Source organism: Pleurodeles waltl, chromosome 8 (assembly GCF_031143425.1).
Source record: "Pleurodeles waltl isolate 20211129_DDA chromosome 8, aPleWal1.hap1.20221129, whole genome shotgun sequence".
NCBI classification, from domain to species: domain Eukaryota; kingdom Metazoa; phylum Chordata; class Amphibia; order Caudata; family Salamandridae; genus Pleurodeles; species Pleurodeles waltl.
The window spans coordinates 1,403,783,840-1,403,807,793 of NC_090447.1; the positions used below are offsets into that span (position 1 = coordinate 1,403,783,840).

Below are 23,954 nucleotides of genomic sequence, written 5' to 3' on the forward strand. Positions count from 1 at the left end.
CTGAATTCGAGTGAGGAACTGAGCATCCATCTAGAGTAATTAATATATTTTGAGGATATGTGGAGTTTTGTAGTACAATGAGCATTTTTTATCACAATAGTATTTTGTAGTGTTGGTGTTATTTCAATGTATATTAAGATATGGAGAGGTGTTAATTTTCTATTATGAATGAAATTTGTATGTCCACCCATTTGGGTTAATAAGCCATGATGCACTAGTAGAACGAGGTCGTTTATGTATAACATCAGAAATGATATGTTATCCTCTAGGACAGTTACTTGCGAATGTATATGCCCACTTGGGCAGTACAAGATACAATGGTAGTAATTGAGATATGGGTTTGAGTATTAAATACTTATATGAAATATTTTATAAAATATATTGGATTTTAACTTGATAAAATATATATAGATATTTTTACTCAAACGTCATGGAAATGAAATATGTAATTGTAATATTTATTTGAGATATTTAATAATTGAATTATTTTATAAATTTGCAATAGTGTATCAAATATTTATTTATTTATTATATTTTCTACCATCTGTTTGAAGAGTAACATCATGAGAAGTAACTTTGAACAAGTCTTTTGATAATGTAAACCTTATGAGTGATATCAGTGTAATTTAAAAACTATTTAAAAACTATTTAACATTTATTACAGTGTATTAAGATTGAATGTGCACTTTAAAGATGGCCACCACAAATACGTGTTCTGCTGTGGGTGTATCAGGATTTGTCTGTTTTTTATTTTTATTTTTATTCTTACTTTTATTTTCACTCTTATTTTTATTTCTATGACCAACTTGGGCTGTATATATGTGAAGCACTTTATTTATGTGTTTTCCATGAGTAAGGCTGTTGCCGAAACGCGTTGGATTTTGTGCTGAAATAAACTGAATTTTCATATTGGAGGTGTCCTGGTTCTCCTGATATTGGAAGGAGTGTCTAAGGTTATATATATCTATATATATATATATATATATATATATATATATATATAGATATATATAGATAGATATATATAGATATCCAAGCTAGATAATTGAGAATGAAAATTCTTCATCCTTGCCAGCATCAAGCCGAGGAAACCTGGGCGGCTGAGGCAGGAGGTCTTCCCATTATGGGAACTCTGAACCGCGTGCTAATGTTCATGCGATCTCCTTCTACCTCAATTCCAACATTCCCCACCTATTGTAACTTAAACAAACTCAAGAGGAAGATTCTGGCAATCTCCCCCTCCCTTCGGTTGTGAAATTCAAGTGCTGTCTGTACTCGGTCTGCTTTGAAAACACACATTGGAATGGGCCATGCGCATTCCAGAGGTGGAGGAGCTGTACTTTTCCTTGATGAAAATATTCCCAGGCTGAGACTCTCTTATCACGTCTACCTTCCACATCCCCCATGTTATCTTTCTGCACGGTGTAACCCTGGCGCAAACACGTTCTATGTGGAAAACAAGCTCAGTGTGGAAAAACCCTGCACCACTGATGTGACGGCACCTGAAACTAAGCACAAAATGAAGTCAATGGTCAAGATGGAGTCGGTGATCAAATGCAGATAGCATCACACTTCACCTTTTGACCAATGACTCTCATAGCATACTGGTTTAAAACTAACCCTAAACATAGTGATTAGTTTGGGTCTACATTTATACAGCAACATAGCATTATTGTAATACAAATTCTTAAAAGTATACCACCTTAGTTGACCTAAATCAGGAAGCCAGTTAAATAACCAATCCCACCACCCTTTGTCTACATCTTGCTTATCTCCCTTTACCAATTCATGCAAGGATTCAATGTAGGTCTGAATGGATTTAGAGTGGTTTGACAGCTTAAAGCAACAGATGCCTTCAAATTTGGAGCAGCAGTGATCATGCTTCAACAGTAAGTAGTCAATGGCTGCCCTGTTTTTTGCAATGCAGCTTTTCTAGTGCCTCATATATCTAATTATAACTCTGCTAAAGAGATAGATGTATGCTTGATGTTCTTGACCATCAAACATGCTCATTTGTTAATGACTTGAGTATTATAAAACGCTAATTCTGGAACTCCTACTATAGAAATACTTAAACTCACATATTCTGACTTCGATAATAATTGGATTTCAGAGTCAAAGTCCTCGCTTAATTGAACTGCTTCCCTTGTGTCCTGAATATGTAATACAGAGTGAAATGGAATCATCATAAGTCCTAACCATGTAAAAGCACACAGTCCTCTGGTTATATTGGCAGGAATGTACATATAGGTGGTATTTCCACTAGAGAACACCCACCCTGCCGGTAGCTAGGCATGCTCAATGTGACTAGCGGCAGTCACAATGTATTTACAAGACTTATTGTTGTGAACCTTTCTACATGTTTTATCGTTTCTTTGCTGACATAGTGCTCGTTGTTCCCATGGGATCTCGAGGAGACTGTTGTTGCTTCAAGGCATATCTAAGCACATATTCCGATTTTGTAAGTGTTGCAAGTTAAGTTGTAGCTGACATCACCAGTAGTATTATTGTATGTAATCATGTGTGTTAGATTATCCCATTTTTCATCCGTTGTCTCTTGGCAAAACCGGCAACATTCATAGGGTGTGAAGTGTGTCAGCACATCACTTTCTGTCACAACTCCATCTTTGTTGGTGGCATTAAAGATTTGCAGCAAAATGCTGACGTAAGTCGGTATAGCAACTAAAGAAGTTGAGGTGACATCAACAATACTTTTCATATTTGTCATGCAGAAATCTGATCGGTTAAGCACAGTTTGTGCCAAGTATTTCCAAACATTAGAAGATTGATACAGTAGAGGCGTTGATCTGTGCTGTCGGCCATTCACATCTCGGTTGGGGGCTTTCAGGCCCTGCCTACCCCATTTGCACTCGCCCGGAGGGAGTCCAGAGAGACCAACTAGGACACAGACACCTCGTAGTATGATCTGTAAAAGAGACAAGTATGATCATTCTCGCAAATAAAATTTATCAGCTGGTATATACTCCCAATTCTCCTGACATGGTTTCATGACAATCAACATATTGTCCTTGCCTCTTGCTATGATTTCTGCTGGTTCAGGATGATGATTTGAGGATTCTGCCCACACCTTAGCACCAGGAGTTTTGTCAGTTGAACCACAACCTCCCTCCCCACGTACTGTAAGAAGGGCTGGGGCAGTCCCCTTTTTAACTATTCCTCCATTCACTGAAATGGTGGCAATCTGAGCAATTCTGTCTACAGGTTGTGTTATCAAATCAGTGTCTCCACTGCTCAAAAGAATCACATTGATTTCTCCTTGGTAGTCTGCACCAATCACTCCCCCTAAGGACTGAATACCTTTGAGTACCAACCCAGATCGAGGAGCAATCAATCTGAAATGCTCCAGGGGAATTTGTATTCCAACACCTGTTTCAGGAAGCACCATGTCTCTCTGTTTTAATCTGTACATGTTTAAAGCATGCAAATCAAGACCTGCAGATTCTGGTGCAGCTCGGCAAGGAGCTAAGGCTCCTGTTTTTGTCTCCTGATAAATGATATTATTGGTTGCAACATGGGGTTGTATCTGTAATGCTGGGATTAACATTCACATTAATGGTGTTTATGCATTTGTCAAGGGTCTATTATTAAGTATCAACAAACCCTCATTCAAATGATCGCTCCAACTACTCAGAATATCGTCTACTAGTTTTTGTAATTGGGCTTTTAATAAGCCATTCATTCTCTCAATCAATGGAATATGATGAATCCACTCTATTGTGTTGTGAACAATAATCTTGCACCAATTTTACCTTTGAAATGTGACCCATTGTCACTCTGGACTTAGAGTGGGACTCTGTAATACAACATTAACAGGTCCAGAGTTTTGAAGTTGTTAAATAGAGTAGCACATTTACATGGAAATGCAATCAGAAATCCAGAATAAGTATCCACCACCATTCAGGCGAATTGACACCCGCATCTATTCTGTAGTGGCCCAATGTAATCAATTTGCCAAATCTGCCCTGGCAACTTCCCACCCCTCAACTGACAGCTTGCGGGTCAGATCTCTGTTGTATGTGTTGACAAATAGGACACTGCATGAACACTGTTTTTATCAAGTCTAGGGGAATGTGCATCATCTGATCTCTGCCATCCTGTTAGTGGCCTTCTCTCCCATGTAGCCATCCCAACCAAGTCCGAATCCTGGGTTGCCACTTCTTCCTCTGAGATTTTGGCTTTGTCGCCTGCAAAGGAATTGAACCATCATCCTAATGAATCGGTGGGACAGTGAGCATCTACATGATACACAGTAACTATACTTTGCTCTAGCATTTCCCAAATTTCCTGCCACAATTCTTTGCTCCACACCTCCTTAGAATGTATTTGCCAGGCGGGAAGCCAAGTAGCTAGCCTATTGGAGTGGACCAAGAATCAGTATAAATGTGACATGCCCCAGGAATTTCCTGTTTTAACAATTGATATACAGCATACAATTCTACGTATAGACTACTCTTCCTTCTCCTGTAGTGGAAAACAGCTTCTTGGTGACTGGATAATATGACACTGCCTTCCAATGTCTTATGGCCCCCACATACTTGGCTGAACTATCAGTTACCATACATGCTTCCTATCCTCAAGGGACAAGGACTCAAATAGCTCACCCCACTTTACAGGTGACTCTTTTATCTTCGGCACATCCTGCACCATCTCATCATCCTGCACGGGGGCATGTGTCACATGTTCATGCAGGGCCACTGTTCATGCTGGTCCCACTCAGGCCCTGTTCTGTATGTACCATTTCCACTTAATGATACTTGCTTCCTGTGCATGTCCTATACAGTGAGTTTTAGGTGAACTTATCACCCACTGCATTATTGGGATCTTGGCTCTCAAAATCACATCATGCCTTTTGGTCATTTGCTCAGTATCCACTAAAGCCCAGTAGCACGCTTGTAAGGGTTTCTCAAAGGGAATATATCGCTCTCCAGCATCTGGTAGCTTTTTGGTCCAGAAACCCAGGGGCACCCTCTTTCTTCCCTGTTTTTGCCTCATACTCCAATTTGCATATTGCCCCTGAATGGTTACTTGCAACTCAATGTGTCCTTTTGGCACTGGCCATACGTCTAATGCCTGTTGAATCGCCTTTTTTGCCAATTCAATCCCACATTGCTGTTGCTCTACCCATTCAAACTAATGCTTCTTTCTAGTCACTTTATACAAATGGGCCAACATCTGACTCAAGTGAGGGATATGCCTTCTCCAAAAACCAAACAATCCAATGAATCGCTGAGTCTCCTGCTTATTACGGAGTTTGGCAAATTCTAGTATCTTTTGTCTTGTCTGGGGCAACACCTCCCTATGTCCCTGATTCCACTGAATTCCTTGAAACTTCACATTTTTGAGAGGGTTATTGTGTCTTATCTGGATTGATCATCCACACTTTGCTTTACAAATGTTCCACATCCCTCTCTAAGTGAGTCTGCACCTCATCTTGTATTTCTCCCTGAATCACCACATCATCAATATAATGTAATAACTGTACCCCTGGAATGACATGTACTTCATCCAGGTGTTCTGCCACCAGGTGGTGGGGCTGTGTAAATACCCCATAGGCAAAGATAGCATCTTAAGTTGTCTGCCATTCCATGAGAAAGCAAATTGCTCCTGACTCTCAGGGACCAATGGCATGGAGAAGAAAGCATTAGTAATATCAATGGTTTGCATACCACTACCCTTTGTTTTTGCATCCTCTCAATTAAAGGTATGGTGTTGGGAATTGCAGCAGTCAGAGAGGGTGTATATTTGTTCAATTTGCAATAATCGATGGTCATTCTATATTGCCCATCCGATCAGCGTACTGGCCACAAATGATTGTTTCACTCAGTGGTGACTGGGTCCACCACACCTGCCTCTATCAAATCCTGGATAGCAACCATCCTACAAATATAAAGTCACCCCCTTCAAAATGTCAATCCCCAGTATATACTCTAGGAGGGGCACAATCAAAACAGCGTATTCTGTTTTTGTCATTCTCCCTATTTTCATTTGAACATTAGTCTGCACTGTGGGGGTTTGCTTTCCACCCAACCCTGTGATGGTGTAGTATTGACCTGTAAACTTATTTAGATTTCCATATATTAAAGAGTCCTCTGCGCCAGAGTCCACCAAGGCCCAATTTTTTTAAACATTTTTATTCTTCCAGTGAATTTCTAAATCAACACAGGATCTATTATCTTTGCGAGCCCATCCCTGTACTGGAGTTTGAACTATTTCCTAATATGATTTAAACCTGTCCACTTTTGCCCAAGTCAAGTCCAGATACACGCTTTCATATCTGCGAGGAGATTCCTCTCCTTCTTGTTTCTACAGCCAGCCAATCAGTATTCACATCTTCCTACTCATTCCCCCTCGGAGAAACATTTTTCTCTCTTTCTTTTCCTTCCTCCTGCATCTGCGACTTGCTATGACTCATTTGTTTGTTCTCCTGCTTATTCACCTTTCTGCTGCCCTCCTTTCTGTCTAACCCTAACTTGGGTTACATTTTCCACAGACTCCTGGTATCTATCCCATATATCTGTTCTTTGTTGACACCATCCTTCAGCAATGCCATAAACATATCTCTCCTAGATACTCTGTTACTATCTGTGCGACCTTCAAACCTCGAGGTTTCTCAGGTTTCATCCAGTCTCCAAGCTCTCCTAACTCACAAACTGCCTCCAGCACATCCTTTAAGGGTTTACCTGTCTGATTTATTAATAGGGTCATTATCACATGTTTGTAGGCTGGAGGAGCGAAACAAATTATCTCGTTTCTCACTGACAGAGAATGGTTCATCTAACAGACAGTGAGCATCACCTAGGAAAATAGTAGTTTTTAATCCCTCCTCCTTAATTCTCTGCATTGCATCCCTTAATGTATGCCAGGGCTTATCATTTTGTGGCCAGTCTGACTGTAGGAATCTTATGTTTAACCCCATGACTGCCAGCTGCAGTAGAGCGATCTGCTGGGTGCCCTGGTAGCCCCTAAACTACTCCTGAACAGTCGGATCAGTGCTAAGTATGCAAAACACAGGAGCGTCTCCTACATATAGTATTACTCCAGAGGCTCCTGTGTGAAAAGGTAGCACCATCCATGTAAGTCATGCTTCCCCGGATCTCTGCCTATGAGATAATTTATCTCTTGTGATATATAATCCCCTAGAGGGTCCATAGCAGCCCCCCACAGGGTACTGAGGGTCCATGTTGCAACTTTCATCTGTGGGCTGCGCATGAATCATTTTCTGTTCATCTGTCTCGCTCTGAGCACTACTAATTTTAAGCAGCTCACTAGAATCAGAAAAATCTGTGGAATCCCAAATATTTGCATCCCAAGCGTCAGGATTCTAGTCTAGCGCTGCGTTAGCAATGGCTAAATGAACCTTTTTATTAACTCTTCCCCTGCGTCTTTTGTACTTATACTGAGCAATGAGTGTGGCTGCTTTCTCTGTGACAAACTGATAAGTATCTACTTTATCTTGGATCAACGTGTTCTGACAAGACAGCATGGTTATGTTATTCTTGGCTTCGACTAGCTTCCTCTCCAGTTGCTGATTTTCTTGTGCTAACTGAGCACATTTCTCATGCATTTTTCTATAAGCAGGTAACGGGATCCAGCCCCGTCTCCCTAAAAGAGATATTTCCTGCTCCCTATCTATGGGCACTTTTTGCAAACAGTTTAATAGTTGGTTCAGCATCCACAAGACATTTGCCCTAATTTTCACATAACTCCGCACCACACACCCATTCATTCACAAGAGCATTATAGTGTACTTTTTCCCACCCTGGTATGTCATTTGGCACCTGGGAAACTGCCTTCGCCTTTTTGCCAAACATGATGTGTTGCTCTACCTTGAACTAAGAGGAAACAATGTCAAAGAATGCAGCACTCTTAGTCTTAGTAATGAGTTTATTAAGGCACTTCCAAGATATCAGATAAAAGCACAAGAAAATATGAATTTGTGTATTTAACTTGAATGGAGTAAAACACATGTAAATGCCAAAATACTCACAGCAGTTAAACAATGATGGAAAAAGTGCAATACATTTACAATTAATATTATTATATTCTGGCATTTCCATGTGTTTTACTCCATTCAAGTTAAATGCTCAAATTCATATTTTCTTGTGCTTTTATCTGATATCTTGGAAGTGCCTTAATAAACTCATTACTAAGGGTGCTGCATTCTTTGACATTGTTTCCTCTTAGTTCAAGGTGCATATATATATATATATATATATATATATATATATATATATATATATACACATACATCTATGCATACCCAAGCTAGATAATTAAGAATAAAAATGCATCACCATGGGGTTGAATTCTTCATCCTTGCCAGTATCAATCCAAGGAACCTTGGACGGCTGAGGCAGGAGGTCTTCCCAACATGGGACCCTGAGCCATCTGTCCACGTTCAGGCGAGCTCCTACCTCATTGCCAAGTTTCCCCACCTTATATATCTTAAACTCAAGAGGAAGATTCTGACCATCTCCCCCTCCCTTCGGTTGTGAAATTCAAGTGCTGGCTGTACTCTGCCAGCGTTGAAAACGTGCAAAGTAACGGGCTCTGCCCCAATGTGCATTCCAGAGACAGAGGAGCTGTACTTTTCCTAGATGAAAACATTCCGAGGCTGAGACTCTCTTATCACATATACCTTCCACATCTCCCATGTTATGCTCCTGGTCAGTGTAACCCTGCTTGGTTTGGAAAAACCCTGCACCACTGATGTGACCTGAAGCTAAGCACAAAATGGAGTCAGTGGTCAAATGCAGATAGCATTACATGCTCTGACCCATTAAAATGACTTGGAAAATTGATCAGTTATGTTTCTCAGGTATTGATTGGAGCAAAGCCCCACATTTTTTGATCCATAAATAAAACAAGCATTGGCAAAGCTAATAGGACTGGCATTGGCTGCCAGCATGCTTGTTTGTGTCATGGTTTTTGCAAAACTTTAAAGCTGGGAAGCTGCTGAGGCTTCATTAATATAAAAATAAAATGGCTAAAATGAAAAATATTTTTGGTCTCAAAAAGCACACATTGCCACCCTGGCACTAAAGGCAACTACTGTGTGTGTGGATGTGGTCCTTGCGGAAGGGTACAATATAATCACTCAGTGAAATTAGCCAATAGCTAAAGTGTACTGATTGATTTCCCCATGGTGTGTACTGTAGCAGGTTGCAGAAAAATGTGAGTGACAAAGTAGCAAACCGATGAATAAAGAGGGTTGGCTGACAGACCACATAAATAAGTATATTGCATAGATCATTTTAGTAAAACCGCAAGGTTTGGCCAGAACTGAAAAAAGGAAATTGAAAAAAAATAACTGTTTTTGAATGGAAATTGTTTGTTATTTTCATTGGTTGCTTTTTTGTTTGATAGGTGATGGTAAACGGAAAAGAATGTCAGCCGAGCCATGCCAGCCCAAATAAGAAGCACGCCAAAGCCATGGCAGCTACTGCAGCTCTTCAAGAAATGGGCCTAGTACCAAAGGAGGGTGTGGAAAACCCTCCAGGTGCCACAGGGGCTCCAGAGAGCTAGCTACTGGTGTACATGCAACTCTACCACTCATTCTATTGTGGTGTCCTGCTACTGAAAACAACATGGCCCTTTCCACAAAACAGAACTCTTGTGCCAAACTGTTTCGGTGTATTTGAATTGTTTACAAAATTTCCATATGTATTTCTGGAGAGACTACACATGAGCTATTTCAAGTCTTTCCTCCATTTGAAATGCCTGTTATGAATGTTTTGTTTGTCCTTATTTGTTCATTTTTTTATGCACTTTTGTATTGTGATTTACTTCCCTTTCTCTTATGGAAAATGCCCATCCTTTCTTATGGCAGCTGTTGCTGCGCCCCCTACCAGAAGGATGCCAGCAGCGACTGCTAATGCTATTCCATGAATAGGCGGATGGACATTACAGGACAGTTCTATGGCCCGTACCATCACCCAAGAGAGAGAGAGAGAGAACTATAACTTCTAACATGAAGAGGAAGGCTGTGAACATTAAGGGGTCAATGGCCTGTGACTGTGATGCTGGGGACAACCCCTGCACCAATCGTTTCCAGCATGGTGTGCAATTTGTGGCATGGTTTAGAAGAACTGCTTTAATTTCCCAGTACCTTCCACTCAGCCTGTTGCCATTGGTCCATGATGTCTGCCTTTTGTTTACCTATGTATAAATGTAAAATAAGCTCTGACGAAGAAGCATGTGCTGTATGCCAATGTAATGTCCTGTAAATTAAATCACTGTTATGGTACATTAAAGAATCAGTCAATAATATACTAAGAATAACATCCTCTGATCAAGAGTTTGGCACCAAACCTGACTTTTGATCAGGCAGCTTTGCACAAAGTATCTTTCCTCTTGCTGCCTGTTTCTAAGACTTGCTTTTTATGTTTGATCTTCCTGGTTTTTATTTTACCATAATACCAAAAAATAGCTTTGCACCTGTTGCTTTGTGCCCCTGTAAGGAGTCAGGAAATGAATTGCAATTGGTAACATAATGCTTCAGTACCACAGAGGTCTCATGAAAGGGTTTGCTTGCTGCTCTGAGGTTCAACTGATTCCTCAACTAGTGCCTTGATGAGTGGGTTGGATGGTAGTTAGGAGAAGGAGCCTAAGGATTGTTTCTCAGGCAGGGAGAGTTAGAGTTTGTCTCAAGGTTTTGTCTTACGTGCAGTCTTCTTTGACAATTGCACTTGTCCCACATTTGCTGTAGCGCCTCTCTTTATTGCAGTCAGTGCACAACTTTGACGATGATTAGCTTCCCAGTGCTGGTCTAGTGAGACAGTGTTCTGCTTCCTCTGGCTATGTGTAGAATTCCTGGTTGTTTCAGTGTGCTTTGCTTTAGGGTAGGGACTCGGGTGGTAATCTGTGGGCTGGAGGGTGGACAACCATTTGTCTATAAAGAGAATGAGGGTACTGCCTGTATTAAGGAAAGTTTCACTATAGGTTCTTTGAGTCCCTTTTCGGTTGAAATCGGTTTATTGAATTTCACCAGGATATACAACATACCACAACCTACATCCAGCTGCCGGTGGGGAACATAATAACTTGAACAATGGGAACAGAAAGAGTTGGTCAGAGGAGGGAGCTGAAGTCTCCTGTCGGAACACCCCAACAGGGGATATGAAAGGAAAGGGAGAAGTGCCAATAGCGTGAGAGAGGTTGTGTCGAATAGTGGGTTACACTGGAGCTCGATTAGGATGTCAGTCTAAGAATGTGTAAGTATTTCGGCCAGGTGAGTTCCCGAAATTCATTGGTCAGGTAACATATGCATGGTCCCCATACCTCGTCATACTGTGGGAGCATTGCTGACACAGCCGCTGTCAACTTCTCCATACCAACAGTTCCCACACTTTATGGAGCCAGTCAAGTCTTATCAGAATCTTATCTGTGCCCTCCTGAGAGCAACAGGTGTTTGACCACTCCCAGCAGCAGTGTGGTAGCGCGTCTTTTGGCGGATGTGAGAGAATAGGTCAAAGGATTTGGTAGGCCTAGCAAGATATAACTAGGAAACATAGGGACATTAGTCTTGCATATGTCATCAACCGCTTTTAAGACCTCCGACCAGAAAGGTTTCATCTGGGAACAGTGTCACAGGAGGTAGGTTAGAGTACCAACCTGAACACAATGGTACCAGCACATATTATCTCTGCCCCTCTTCCACTTTTCAGTCCGTTTTATTAAATACTTGTGTGGAGGATTACAATTTCAGACCTGTAGTGGGTGTTTCTAACAAACCTGTCACCATACTTTGAGGAGTTATCACCATTTCTTCCATGCTGGTGATTTAATAAGCCTCCCAAGCGTCAACACATTGATCTTTTCACAGTACTGTTGTCGAGTACAATCAAGTCGGGAAAAAGTACCCTTCAATATATTCCTTAAGCCCATTGGTCTGTGTCTGTGTCTGATGTGGAATATACATTGTTACTTGATGAGTATGGGATTTCGGTTTGCAAGTAGATATCTTTGAGATGACCAGACTGAAGGATCAGCACAGCTGATGATGAATGTTTTATATGCCATAGCAAGGGCAGTGATGGCCAAGAGGTTGTAGGACTATCAGAGGCGAGTATGCGTAGTGAGTGTGCAAATTGCATTTATTGAGTTGAACATTGGTCAACAGTTTGTCACCAATGTCTAGTGCGTTCGCTTGACCTTACAGCTTAAGGCAAGTGATAGTTATTATTTGTGTTGTTGTTGGCGGTGGAGTATATGTATGTATATAAGAGTTTCACTGATGCTTAGGTCTTTCTGTCTCTTTACTTGTGTGCGTCATTACGCCACAGCACTTATTACACTTCTTTACAGAGTACAGCCAATCACTTGGGGAACAGAATCAAGACCAATTTGCATATGGCTGGCTCCAAACTGGGGTGACTTGGAGAGCAAAGTAACAATGGATTAAACCCAGATCTGTGAGGGTATTTGAAAAATGTCAACACTCCGTCCATCATTTTATTTTGTGATGTTGCTATGTCCTTTGTGGATCGCCACCATCTTTCCAGCTGCTTGCATCTGTACTTGGCAGTTCTAAGGTCTGGTGAATACCAGCTGGCTTGCTTGGTGTGGTTGTTGGGCTTGTTCGGTTGCTGGGGGTGCAAAAGTGTCTGTTCTGTTTGAGATCCATGTGGTGAAATTTCTGACATGCTGGGATGTCTGGGTGTTGAGGGCATCACCCCATTGGGTTTTGATATCTTGCCCCAGCTCCAGTGAGAGGTGCAGGCTGGCCTAGCTGCATTGTAATGGGCTGATGTGAATGTGGAGTGTACAACGGAGTGACGTGGTATGGTCGTAAAAGACTGTTGTTAGAGGTGAAGATGGGAGCCAGGTGGTGTGATGTTTGGGGGGAGGGGGGTAAGAGAGGGGTCATGGCCCAGGGGGTCTGTATGCAAGGGTTCCTCTGATGGTAGTTTTACCATGTGGGTTGATCAAGAAGTGGAGGTGCTCCATGGTTTGAGTGTCGTTCTCTGTTGAGGCGGTGTAGCCGAGGGTGCCCTTGTGAATAATGGCAATTCCACCACGGGCCTGTCTGTGCAATCCGAGTTGATGATCTTGTAATCATCGGGGGAAACTGCGGCGATGTCTGGTGCAGGGGAGGCAGTGAGCCAGGTCTCCGGAAGGAAGGCTACAACAGGAGCAAGGGAGGTGATTGTATCCCATAGTTCTGTGGCGTGTTTGCAGAGGGAACAAACATTGAGCAGGATGTACTGTAGAAGGCGGGGGGTCGTCAGGGCTGCTGGAGAGGCAGTGTCTCTTTGTGCTGGGGTGCTGGCATGTGAAGGGACCTTCTGTGGAACGCGTAGAGGAGCAGCAGCACAAACTGTTGGTGGTGTGGACATTGAGAGTGAGGATCTCCACTCTGGAATAGTGGCAGAAGGGTGAAGATCCAGGAATCCTGGCACTGGGGGTGGGGTCCAGGCACGGACAGGTGCAGACTGGCTTTCATTTTGCATGCCAGCAGCGCACCTGCTGCACATGACTGCCTCCATAAGTGGAGGTGGGAAGGGTTGACTTGAAGGTGGGGCAGGCTGGGAGTGAGAACCACAGGTGAGAAAAAAAAAAATGGTCGGAGCTGTGATGAAAAACCAAAGCACAAAAAGCATAAGTAAGGCAATACCTATAAAACACTGAAAAATAATTACAAAATTAGAGTAATGATGATGGCAAATAAACTCATTACCACACAATTAGCAGAGTAACAACAGAGGGCCTTCCTGATTTGTCAAGGCATATGGCACCGTTGTTGCTGGTTTAACAGCGCAGACAGGTCATATGGACTGGACAGAGGCGTGCCACACTGCTTTCCACACCCTGAACAAGGAGATATGCACTGCACTCATGTTCAAGACCCCTGATTTCTCCCAGGAGTTCATCATGCAGACAGATGCCTCGGACCATGGCATAGAGGCCATGCTTTCAAAGCTAAATGAAGTGGGTCTAGATCAACCAGTAGCTTTCATTGGCCAGAGCTTACTTCACAGGGAATAGAGGTGGACTGCAATAGAAAAGGAACTATTTGCATTGATCTGGGCACTAAAGAAGTTGAGCCAATATCTGTTTGGGGCTCACTTCTGGGTTTAGGCATACCATGGACCTCTCAGGTGGTTAAAGCAGTTGAGGGGTGAGAATACCACACAGTGGAGGTGGTTCATCTTCTACAGGGAATTGTCTTTATGATGGAGTATCGCCATAGAACGGACCACGCCAGTGCCGGTTCTTCCACCTTAGCAATGAGAACTCCCATGATGGTGGGTAGGTCCCTCTGCTTTCAGCTGGGGGAAACACATGTTGGACCTGACATCCTTGGTGTGGTTCCCCCCAAAAATTTAGCAGACACATTTTGTATGTCTTACACGTCAACCCCAGCTGTTATAAAACTTTTATTTAGATCTAGGCCAAAAAAATGAAAGTGTAAAAACAGTGCCTGATACATTAGCACATTACTTTTAAAAATCTATTGTCAGAAGGCTATTGTTAAGTAACTTTTTTTTTTTTTAAACGTATGTTGCAGTGGTTTATTGATGGTTATGAGGGGTCGATTTTACTCTGTTGTGCTCAGACTCGCTGTCTTTTTATTCCTCTGCATACTGGTTTATTGCAGAGGGAGTAGTTTAGTGGGGGTCTCCCATTTTTCCTGTACTTATTGAGACACCTTTTTTTTTTTTTAGTGCATGCTGTCTAGTTGCCCACAAGCTCATCAGGTGGGATGACCTCCACCTATTTAAAACAGGTCAATGCCCAGACACAAGCCTGTCTGCACTCGCCCATCTGTGGGGCCAGGAATCCTAGCTAATTGGTATCAGATCTGGATCCCTACTCTCGTGCAGACATAATTTCATGGAGTGGCTCTTGCTCTACGCCAGTCTTCAAAACATAAAGAGAGTTGGAGTTGGAACAGTACGTCCTACAATTTCACCCATTAACCAGAGGGCATGCTGCTCCACAAAAGCCAATATATGCTTCTTTCGCATAAACTGTTATTCAAAAGTGAGGCGCAAACTTGACCTATTTAGTTTCTAGTTAATAATAATCCTATACCTGTATAGGTAACAAGGTTCAATAAGAGCTATGTCCCAGATATTGACCTGAAAGTACTAGAAGGTTATTGTATCCATAGACATGATCATTCAGTTAAGAGAGGGGCGGGGGTTGGTATTGAGATTATATTTAAAGCTACACTGGTCTGTTACGTTTGATCTCAGTTTAGGGGGCTGCAAGGTTGTCATCTTCTCACACAAAACTTCCCCTCATTTTTCATTCTCTGGCACCCTAATTTATTGTGCACCCAGCCCAGAGAGCAGTTTTGCCAAATTATTTGCATCCTATCTTTTGTAGTCAACCCGTTTTAGGGGACTTAAATTTGCATTTTGACAACTGATGACACCAGAGTTTATAACTTGATTAAAGACCTTGAGGCTATCCAACAGGTTAAGGGGTCCACCCAATCAGCGAGGCATCTATTCAATCAGGTTTTCTCTAAACTAGAGATCCTAAAAGTATGCTGCACTCTTTAGTTGACTTGGTCAGACCATTTTGCAAACCCCATAGAGATTGAATTGGCAGGGCTGTCTTCTCTACCACTGCCCCTCAATTAAACCTTTGCCGTTGGTCAGAAAGGTTACACAGCAGACCTGGGTGACCTCCCTAACTACAAACTGAACATTTTTGCTAGGGTGGACCAATGATGACAAACCTAGTGAATGCAGTGGTGAGGGACTGGATCAGCTTTGGATGAACTTATCCTGATTACTACTTTACTGAAACTTAAAACACAACAGAGGATGCCTCCAGCTCCTCAAAAAGAGATCTATGCATTGGTGAAATCACTGTTAGACCCTAGGGTTATGGCCACTTCTATTGAAAAATGTATTCATCTGACTAATTTCTTTTCTTGAAAAATACATGACATTGATACCACATTCTCTGACCAAGCCCAGAACACCTCTGCTCCCGTATGCTGGGAATGCAACTATGAGGGCGCTAAAGTACCCAGCTTTGAACCTAATCAAGGAACTTCACCTGTCTTGCCAAATCAATAACATTTGGGTCTCCTTAGATCCTGTCACCTCTCATGATCAATAAGGTGGTGCCTGTGCTTTACATCTTGATTGATTTACCTGTCAATCACTTCTGCTTGTGTCCATGATGTTTGGAAGCGTACGGGATCGGTAGTGATCCCACTACCGAAGAATCCCTCACTGAAACATGGTACAAAATTACTGCCCAATAGCTTTACTTCCATTACCAGCCAAAGCACTGGAGAAACACAAACAGTCAATTTTCCACTTATCTGGAGCATCACAATTTATTGCACCCGTCTTAATCTAGCTTCCATCTGCATCAGAATACTGAATCAGCTTTGCTTACCCTATCTGAAGAATTGAAAGGTACTTTAGATTAAGACGGTACTGCAGCAGCTCTCCTATCAGACTTGAGTACTGCATTTGACAGGATCCCACAATTCACTACTCCATCAACTATTAAAGTGCAGAATATGAATACGGTATTAAAGTGGTTTGCATCTTTTCTTAAGAACTGCTGTTGCAGGTGAACCCTTCTTTTTCTCTGCCTTACCCATTGTGTTTGGGGTTTCTCTCTAGTTTAATATAAATGTTAGATCATTTACAAATATTGTGATCTCCGGATTGTCACTGATGACATATGTGGACAATAGCCAGTTTGTCATTTCTGTCTCTATCAGGGAAAGTAGGAATGTGGAGCAGCTAAGGAACTTTTAAAAAGTTAATACCCATCTAATTGGGAACAGCTGTTATAAACTTGATTTTAGAGAATCAGCATCATAAATGGATAGTGTTGTGTGAATTTATGAATGACGAAACCCTTTTGGCTCCTGAAGAACTCCATAGAACTGTGACAAAAGTGTTGGAACGTCGAAAAGTGAATGCATGTTTAGAATGTGTAGTTCACGGTTACACGCAGATGAATAAAGACAGGTAATGCCCATCTCCGCGTGTGACGTAGTTATTGGCGCATACCCAGGCTGGGGAAGATGCTACAACTGGTGACGAGATAGCGGGATAAGTAACTCAAAGATAAGACAGTGGTCTTCCAGAGTTTGCCGTGGTCCAAGCAAACTGCTTGTGTGTGCCACATGTGCCTCAGACGAGTCAACAGTTGGCATATGTTAAGTCAAAGAGCAGCTCCAGTCGGTGTGAAGCATTTAGCAATAAAGATAGCTTCAATGAGATGTCTATACAGCGATGGCCAAGAACTTGCTGGCAAGGCCATACAGAGAAGTACTGCACGAATACGCAATGTAAACGTATACATTACAAGGCATTATAAAGCTAAAGGCAGATACAACCAGGTTTTGAAAGCACAGCAAATTGCAAGGAAATGCTGCAATCAGAAGCGCTGTGAGGCAGAGATCAACCAGGTGTCAAAACCACAAAAGGACGCCTTAAAACACTGCAATTCAGTTGCAAGAGAAGGTCATCTGCTTACAAGAACCGATTAAAGAAAGTCATGATACCACAGCACTGGGGTATGGCCCCAGGAGTCAAGTGTCCATGGTTGTGCTTACAGAGCCGTCCATACCTGAAGCAGCAATCGGAATAGTGAGGCTGCTCTTCAAATGGAGTGCAAGAGAGGCCACATTTCTGGCAGTTATCAAAGTGACCCAGAACTGTGACGTAAGTGTTAGAACTTAGAAGTGAATGCAGTTTTAGAATGTGGAGTTTGCTGTTTACTACAGACGAATAGAGACATGTAATACCCATCTCCATGTGTGGCGTAGTTATTGGCAGGTACCCAGGCTGGGGAAGACACTACAATATGGACCCTGGAATGCTAGCCAGGAGCGTTGGGTCATTTTCCATCTCCCAAACCTATTGTTAACAACTTAGGGGTTTGGATGGACAATAAGCTCACAATGTAATATTAAGTGAAGACAGTATCACCTTGTTTTGGTCTTCTCAGGAAGTGTTGGGAGATCTCCCGCCCAGACTCAAAAAAAAAAAAAAAAAAAAGAGAAAATCGCCATCCAGGCAATTAATCACTTCCTGTCTGAACTATGTATGGGAATGTGTTATACCTTGGCATGACCGACGCTGTTAAGAAGGCTACAGACCACCCAGAAAGCAGCAGCACATCCGTTATTATGGATTTCCAAACATGCTTTTGTATCTTCCCATCTGCATAAGTTTACTGTTAATAATAATCTAATTTGGAGGCCCTATGTCTAGTCTTTCGTGCTTTCTCAACCGCCAGGGATACTTTCTTCAGAAAACTGATTCAACACTACAACCAGGCCCTTAGGTCAGCCAATCTGAGGCTTGTGGTGAGCAGAGCCTGAGCGAGTGGCCCCCTCATTTTGGCCTCAAGCTGACAAACTCTGGAATTCTCATATTTCAGTTACGCATGAGCCCTAGCGAGGCCATTTTTAAGAATCTGCTTAATACCTTTTTTGAGCTATGCAGTATGTATTAGGTTGCTGGCTTAGATAGTGTTGGGAAGACCTGGTGGGGCAACCCTGCACATTAAAAAACAAAACAATCCTATTTCACACAGACAGAGGGTGAAACTAGATAAAGTACATACACAAGATGAATTTTATGTCAAGGCCGGAGGCTCCTATTAGGCTTCTTGCTTAAATTTAATAGCAGCAGTCAACATAAACAAACTACAACTCCCAAGTGGCAAACATGGGGAGAAAAACGTAGTACAATAACATTAACCAATCAGAATGACATACACCATATTGTGACATCACTTGACTGCAAACAGCCCCCTTTTCTTGATGCTCACAGTCAAGTTAAGTACTTGTCTTCATGTTATTACATAATATTTAACTTTATTTCTTATTGTATTTACCGTTGTCTCACTTCTTAATCAGCGTGATGCATTGTAAGCATTTTTCCTTCCCTCAGTCGGCACGTTGCTGCATGTCTACAGAGTGCTTTCCCTCGTGCTCACTTTAGAATGCTTTACAGACATCTCTTCAGGTTGTGGTCGCCATTTTAGCCGCATCTGAGGAGTGTCGCTACCATTTTCGTTTTGCCCACACTGCATTTTAGCCCCTTTATCCGACGTGGTGGTATTCCGTTTGTTTCCTCCAAGCCTTGCTTATTATTTCCTGACAGCAAGATCTCGGACACGCCCACACCAGCTCTTCCTCGCCCTCAGACTCCCTATTTCTCCACCACAGGCGGGGTTTTCCTTCCAAAGAGCCTTCCTCTCACTTTTAACCCTTTCCATACTGAAACATTGCTGGCTTGTTCCCTTTGGTTAACACATTATGGAAATGGATAGTTCTTCTTTGATGCAGGAGGGTCCTGAGGAGATGAATACTATTAAGGAGAAGTTAAGTTATTTTAATCCAAGCCTCTGTTCAGCAGGCAGTGTCTGCATCCATGGACAAACTCTCAAAGAATTTAGAAACCTTGGTTTTTGATATGATGTCTAAGAAGATTTTGGCCCAGTCTGCGGGGGAATGCAGAAGGCTCCCTTCAGCCATTAATATCCCCCAAAAAACAACATAAGGTGGCCCTAGTGGTAAGTGAGGTTTCCTCACATAAGGCAGAGGGGACAGCTCCTCACAGGGCTTCTACTAAGGGGGATAAAATTCAGGAAAAATATAAATCGTCATTAAAATGCTGATCAAAATCTAAGCATATCATGTCCCCTGTTATCCTATCCTCTATCCCGGATACGGACGATGATTTGGCTGACAATGATTCAGATGATAATCTGACAACGATAATGCCGATTCTATATCTCTTCCTCCTATCAAGAAACGTAAATTATCTCCTCAGGAGGTTTCCAGACCTAAACCAGTCATAAATTCAGACGGGGTACCAATGTTTGACCTAGGCCATATTCTACATCCATATTCCACAGAGTGTGTACCTGTAGATCATGTAGGGGAGTACGTTTCTTCCAGGCTCAATTGCCCTCTTGATAAACAGACCCGGGCCAAGTTAAAATCGGAATGCCCTCGTCCTTCTGTTCCCCAAAAGGTCCCAATTACTCCTATCGATCCAGCTCTCCTCACCTTCTTTACTAAAGTTGGTAAGGCTCACCGCAAAGGGGTTGATAAGGCATGGTCCTCTTGTCAGGACAAACTTTTAGATGTGATTGGCCCACTCACACGCATTTTCGACCTTGCACAGTCTGCTAGGTTGGAGAATAGCATTATTGACCCAGAAGAACTTTCCCTTTGGGTGCAACAGGTAGTTTGTCTTCTTGGCGATGCTAACTCTGCATTAACACACAAGAGAAAAAAGGGACTCTTACTCAAATTGGATCCCAAATTGGTGAGTTTGGCGACAGTGGATCCAACTGTCAAAACAGATGATTTACTCTTTGGGAACTGGTTAAAGAATTAAGCAAATGTGGCTACCTTTGCTTCTTTGGAAAAGCTTAACAGTCCTTAAAGAAAATGTTCTCCCAATGGGTTTTTGCAAGTGCTGACAGAGGCAGGAACCACTTTGCCAGCCATGGTTATGCCAACCAAGGTTCCCGAGGATCCTACAACACATTATATCAGGAATACAAGCCGCAGTTTTACACGCAAAGGCAGAGGTTTCTGTAACAGAGGCTTCAGGAGCTCCAGAGCCTCTAATCAAACAGGTAAGCCTACCTTCTGGCCTTCCTCCTGTAGGGGGGCAGTCTTCGTTTTTTTCTCGCAAAATGGTTGTCAATCACCTCAGACCCTTGGGTGTTGAGTACAGTACAAGGTTATGCTATCAAACTTTATACAAGCCCTATCCAGTCAGCTACATCTCTTCTTCCACAATTTTCATCAGAAATGTTCAATCTCATTTCTTTAGAGGTACAGGCTCTTCTTCAGAAACAGGCAATTGCAATTATTCACCCCATCCCATCAGGTTTCTTCAGCTCAATTTTCTTAGTCCAAAAAAAGAACAAAAAGATGCGCCCAGTAATCAATCTCAAGTGTTTCAACCATTTTGTAGTCTATCGACATTTCAATATGGAAACGATTCTTCACCTCAGAGACACTGCTTCAACACGATTGGATGGTTTGCTTGGACCTACAGGATGCATACCTCATGGTCTCAATCCATCCAGATTCCAGAAAATTTCTAGAATCTCAGTGGCTAGACCAACTCTTCCACTTTACCTCTCTACCCTTTGGGCTCTTGTCAGCCTCACGGTGCTTCACCAGGTTAATGAAACCGGTGGTAGCTTTCTTCAGAGCTCAAGGATTAAGGCTCAATGTATCTAGACGACATTCTTATAATGACTCAGTCTCTGTGTTCTCTTCTTTCTGACTTGACGCTGACATGCTCTCTCAACTGATTTAGGGTTTCTTCTCAACAAAGAGAAATCCTCTTTGTCTCCAACTTAATTAATAGAATTCTTGGGTTTCAAAATAAATTTGGTGTCTGCTACTCTTCTTCTTCCTTCGGCAAAAGTAAAATCCATAAAAATCGGAAAGCCTGCAGATTCTATGCAGCGATGTGATTACTCTCAGGTCTCTGGCACGAGTAGTAGGTCTCCTTGCTTCATCTATCCAAGCCATATCTCCAGGACCTCTTCATTATCTCGCATTACAAAGGCTAAAAATTCAACAATTGAGAAAGGGTCTTTCATATTTAGACACTATTCCCCTAGATTTCGATTCTCGCACAGAACTCCAGTGGTGGATAGACCATTTAGATGCCTGGAATGGCAGAACTATCTTTGCATCAGCCCCAGATCTTGTATTAGAATCAGATGCAAGCCGCACAGGTTGGGGGGGCCCGTTGTGGTCCAATAGACTGGAGGTACATGGTCTTTAGAGGAGTCCAGATTGCAGATCAATTGTTTAGAGATACTTGCCATCTCTTTTGCAATCAGAAGCCTTGCAAAAAAAAAAAAAAAAAAAAAAGTTTGTTGCGCTATCCTTCTCAGAATGGACAATATTTCAGCAGTTCGGTACATAAACCATCTAGGGGGGACAAAATACAAGCCTTTAGCGGAATTGGCAAAAGCCTTTTGGGATTATTGCCTTTCACACCAAATTTCGGTTCATGCAGAATATCTTCCAGAAGCTCTCAACTCCATTGTAGACTGCCACTCTTAACTTCGTGATTCAAGCGATTGGAAACTTCATCCCTCGGTCTTCCAGTCTATTCAGGACAAGTGGGGTTCTCTAGCAATAGATCTGTTTGCCTCCCAGCTCAATTCCCAGCTTCCTCACTTTTACAGCTGGTGCCCGAATCCATTGGCCTTGGCCTCAGATGCCTTCTTACAGGACTGGTCAACGTCTCTGAATTAGGCCTTTCCTCCTTTTAGCATGATCAGCAGGGTACTTGTGCAAGTGAGGTGGCAATATGCCACCCCTGTGCTCATAGCTCTGTTCTGGCAATCCCAAGTATGGTTTCCAACCCTTTTGAACGGTCGATAGACTTTCCCATCCTTCTTCCTTTATTTCCAAACCTTTTGTTAGACCCTCAGGCTCATCCTCGCAGCCTCATCTTACACAATCTTCTGACCCTTTCGGCTTGGAAGATTTTGGGAATCTTCTATCTTTCCCCTTCATTTCGTCAGAGGCTTCAGAATATATCAAACAATCCTGGGCTCCAGGGACTAGGAAAGTTTACAAGTCAGTTTGGTCTTTATGGCACAGCTGGTGCCTGGGAAATGGTATCAATTCCCTTTCAGCAGATGTAACATTTGTTCTCCATTTCCTGGCAGCAGAGCCTAGCAAAGGGAAATCTTATCGCTCCATCAACCTCTATAGATCAGCGATATCATCCTTACATTAACGGAAAACCAGTGGGAGAACATCCACTCTTCTGTCAACTCTTGAAGGGAGTAACATTTTCAAATCCTCCGCTTCCCAAATATAGTCAACGTGGTTTTGAATTTGTTTTTACCATGGCCTGAAAATTAACTGATCTCTCTGAAAATGTTATCTGCTAAGTTAACTATGTTGTTATGCCTCATATCAATTAAACGACTTTCAGATGTTAAAGCTTTAGATATTTCTTCCCGCCAGTTTACTCCATCGGGTGTTTTGTTTACGGTGGTTCGACGAACCAAAACTAATCTAACATTTTTTTTATCCCTATTTTCCTGATCATCCCAAGCTGTGTGTTGGACAATGTCTAAAGGTTTATGAACAGAAGACTGTAGATCTAAGAATGGCCTCTGTATCTCAACTCCTAATCTCCTTTAGAAAATGCTTTAAACCTCTATCTTCCCCCCTACTCTGGCTCTTTGGGTAAAATAGATTATGTCCCTGGCAGGTAGTGATACTTCTGTGTTTGGCTCTCATTCTTCCAGGGGAGCAATGGCATCCAAAGCCTTTCGGGCAGGTTCCCATTTGGAGGACATTCTCAGATCAGCAGATTGGTCTAACGACAATGTGTTTAAAGTATTTTATTGTAAGCCTGTTGATGTTTCTACGAATGTGATTAATATGCTTTGAACAAGCATAATAGGAGCCTCCAGTCTTGACATAAAATGTAGATTTTCCTAGTTTTTATGACAGAAAGTCTTAATTTTATTAAAGGCACAGAGTCAAGTATTATTCCACTGCACAGTTTAACTGTTGTTTTCTCCCACCCTGACAGCATCTGCAGCCTCTACTCAACCTTCTTTGTAAATCCATCACAGACTGTTGGGCACCCAAGTACTCACATACTCCGTCTTCAAGAAGTGATGGGAATCCTTCCGGTCTATCCAGATACCTTCCCGTATCCTAGACTCAAGAACTTCTGTTACACACTTTTTTCTTTTATCATGGCTATGCTTATTTTTTTTCTTCTATTTTACCTCTATTTCATTCTGCTTGAATTCCTGTGCAAGAAAAGAGGGCTGTTTGCAGTTAAGTGACATCGCAATATGTTGTATGGCATTCTGATTGGGTAATGTTATTGTACTACTTTTTTCCCCTATTGGCTTATTTTGTTTGCCACTTGAGAGTTGTAGTTTGTTTATCTTGATTGCTGCTATTAAATTTAAGC

At 42.2% G+C, this 23,954-nt stretch overlaps 2 protein-coding genes across 9 annotated transcripts in view; one reads left to right on the plus strand and one right to left on the minus strand.

Moving 5' to 3' along the window:
* Positions 1 to 10,267, plus strand: part of SON (SON DNA and RNA binding protein) — a 519,974-nt gene extending 509,707 nt beyond the window's left edge. For all 8 annotated transcript variants that reach the window (XM_069202473.1, XM_069202475.1, XM_069202474.1 and 5 more), the window contains one exon: positions 9,388 to 10,267. In XM_069202473.1, coding sequence (XP_069058574.1) covers positions 9,388 to 9,546 — 159 coding nt within the window. In that variant the 3' untranslated portion in view covers positions 9,547 to 10,267. The remainder of the gene's footprint in view (positions 1 to 9,387) is intronic.
* Positions 10,268 to 12,947: 2,680 nt separating this feature from the next.
* The window catches only part of DONSON (DNA replication fork stabilization factor DONSON), an 82,806-nt gene continuing 71,799 nt past the window's right edge, over positions 12,948 to 23,954 (minus strand). Inside the window, exon 10 of the mRNA XM_069203544.1 lies at positions 12,948 to 13,547. Coding sequence (XP_069059645.1) covers positions 12,948 to 13,547 — 600 coding nt within the window. The remainder of the gene's footprint in view (positions 13,548 to 23,954) is intronic.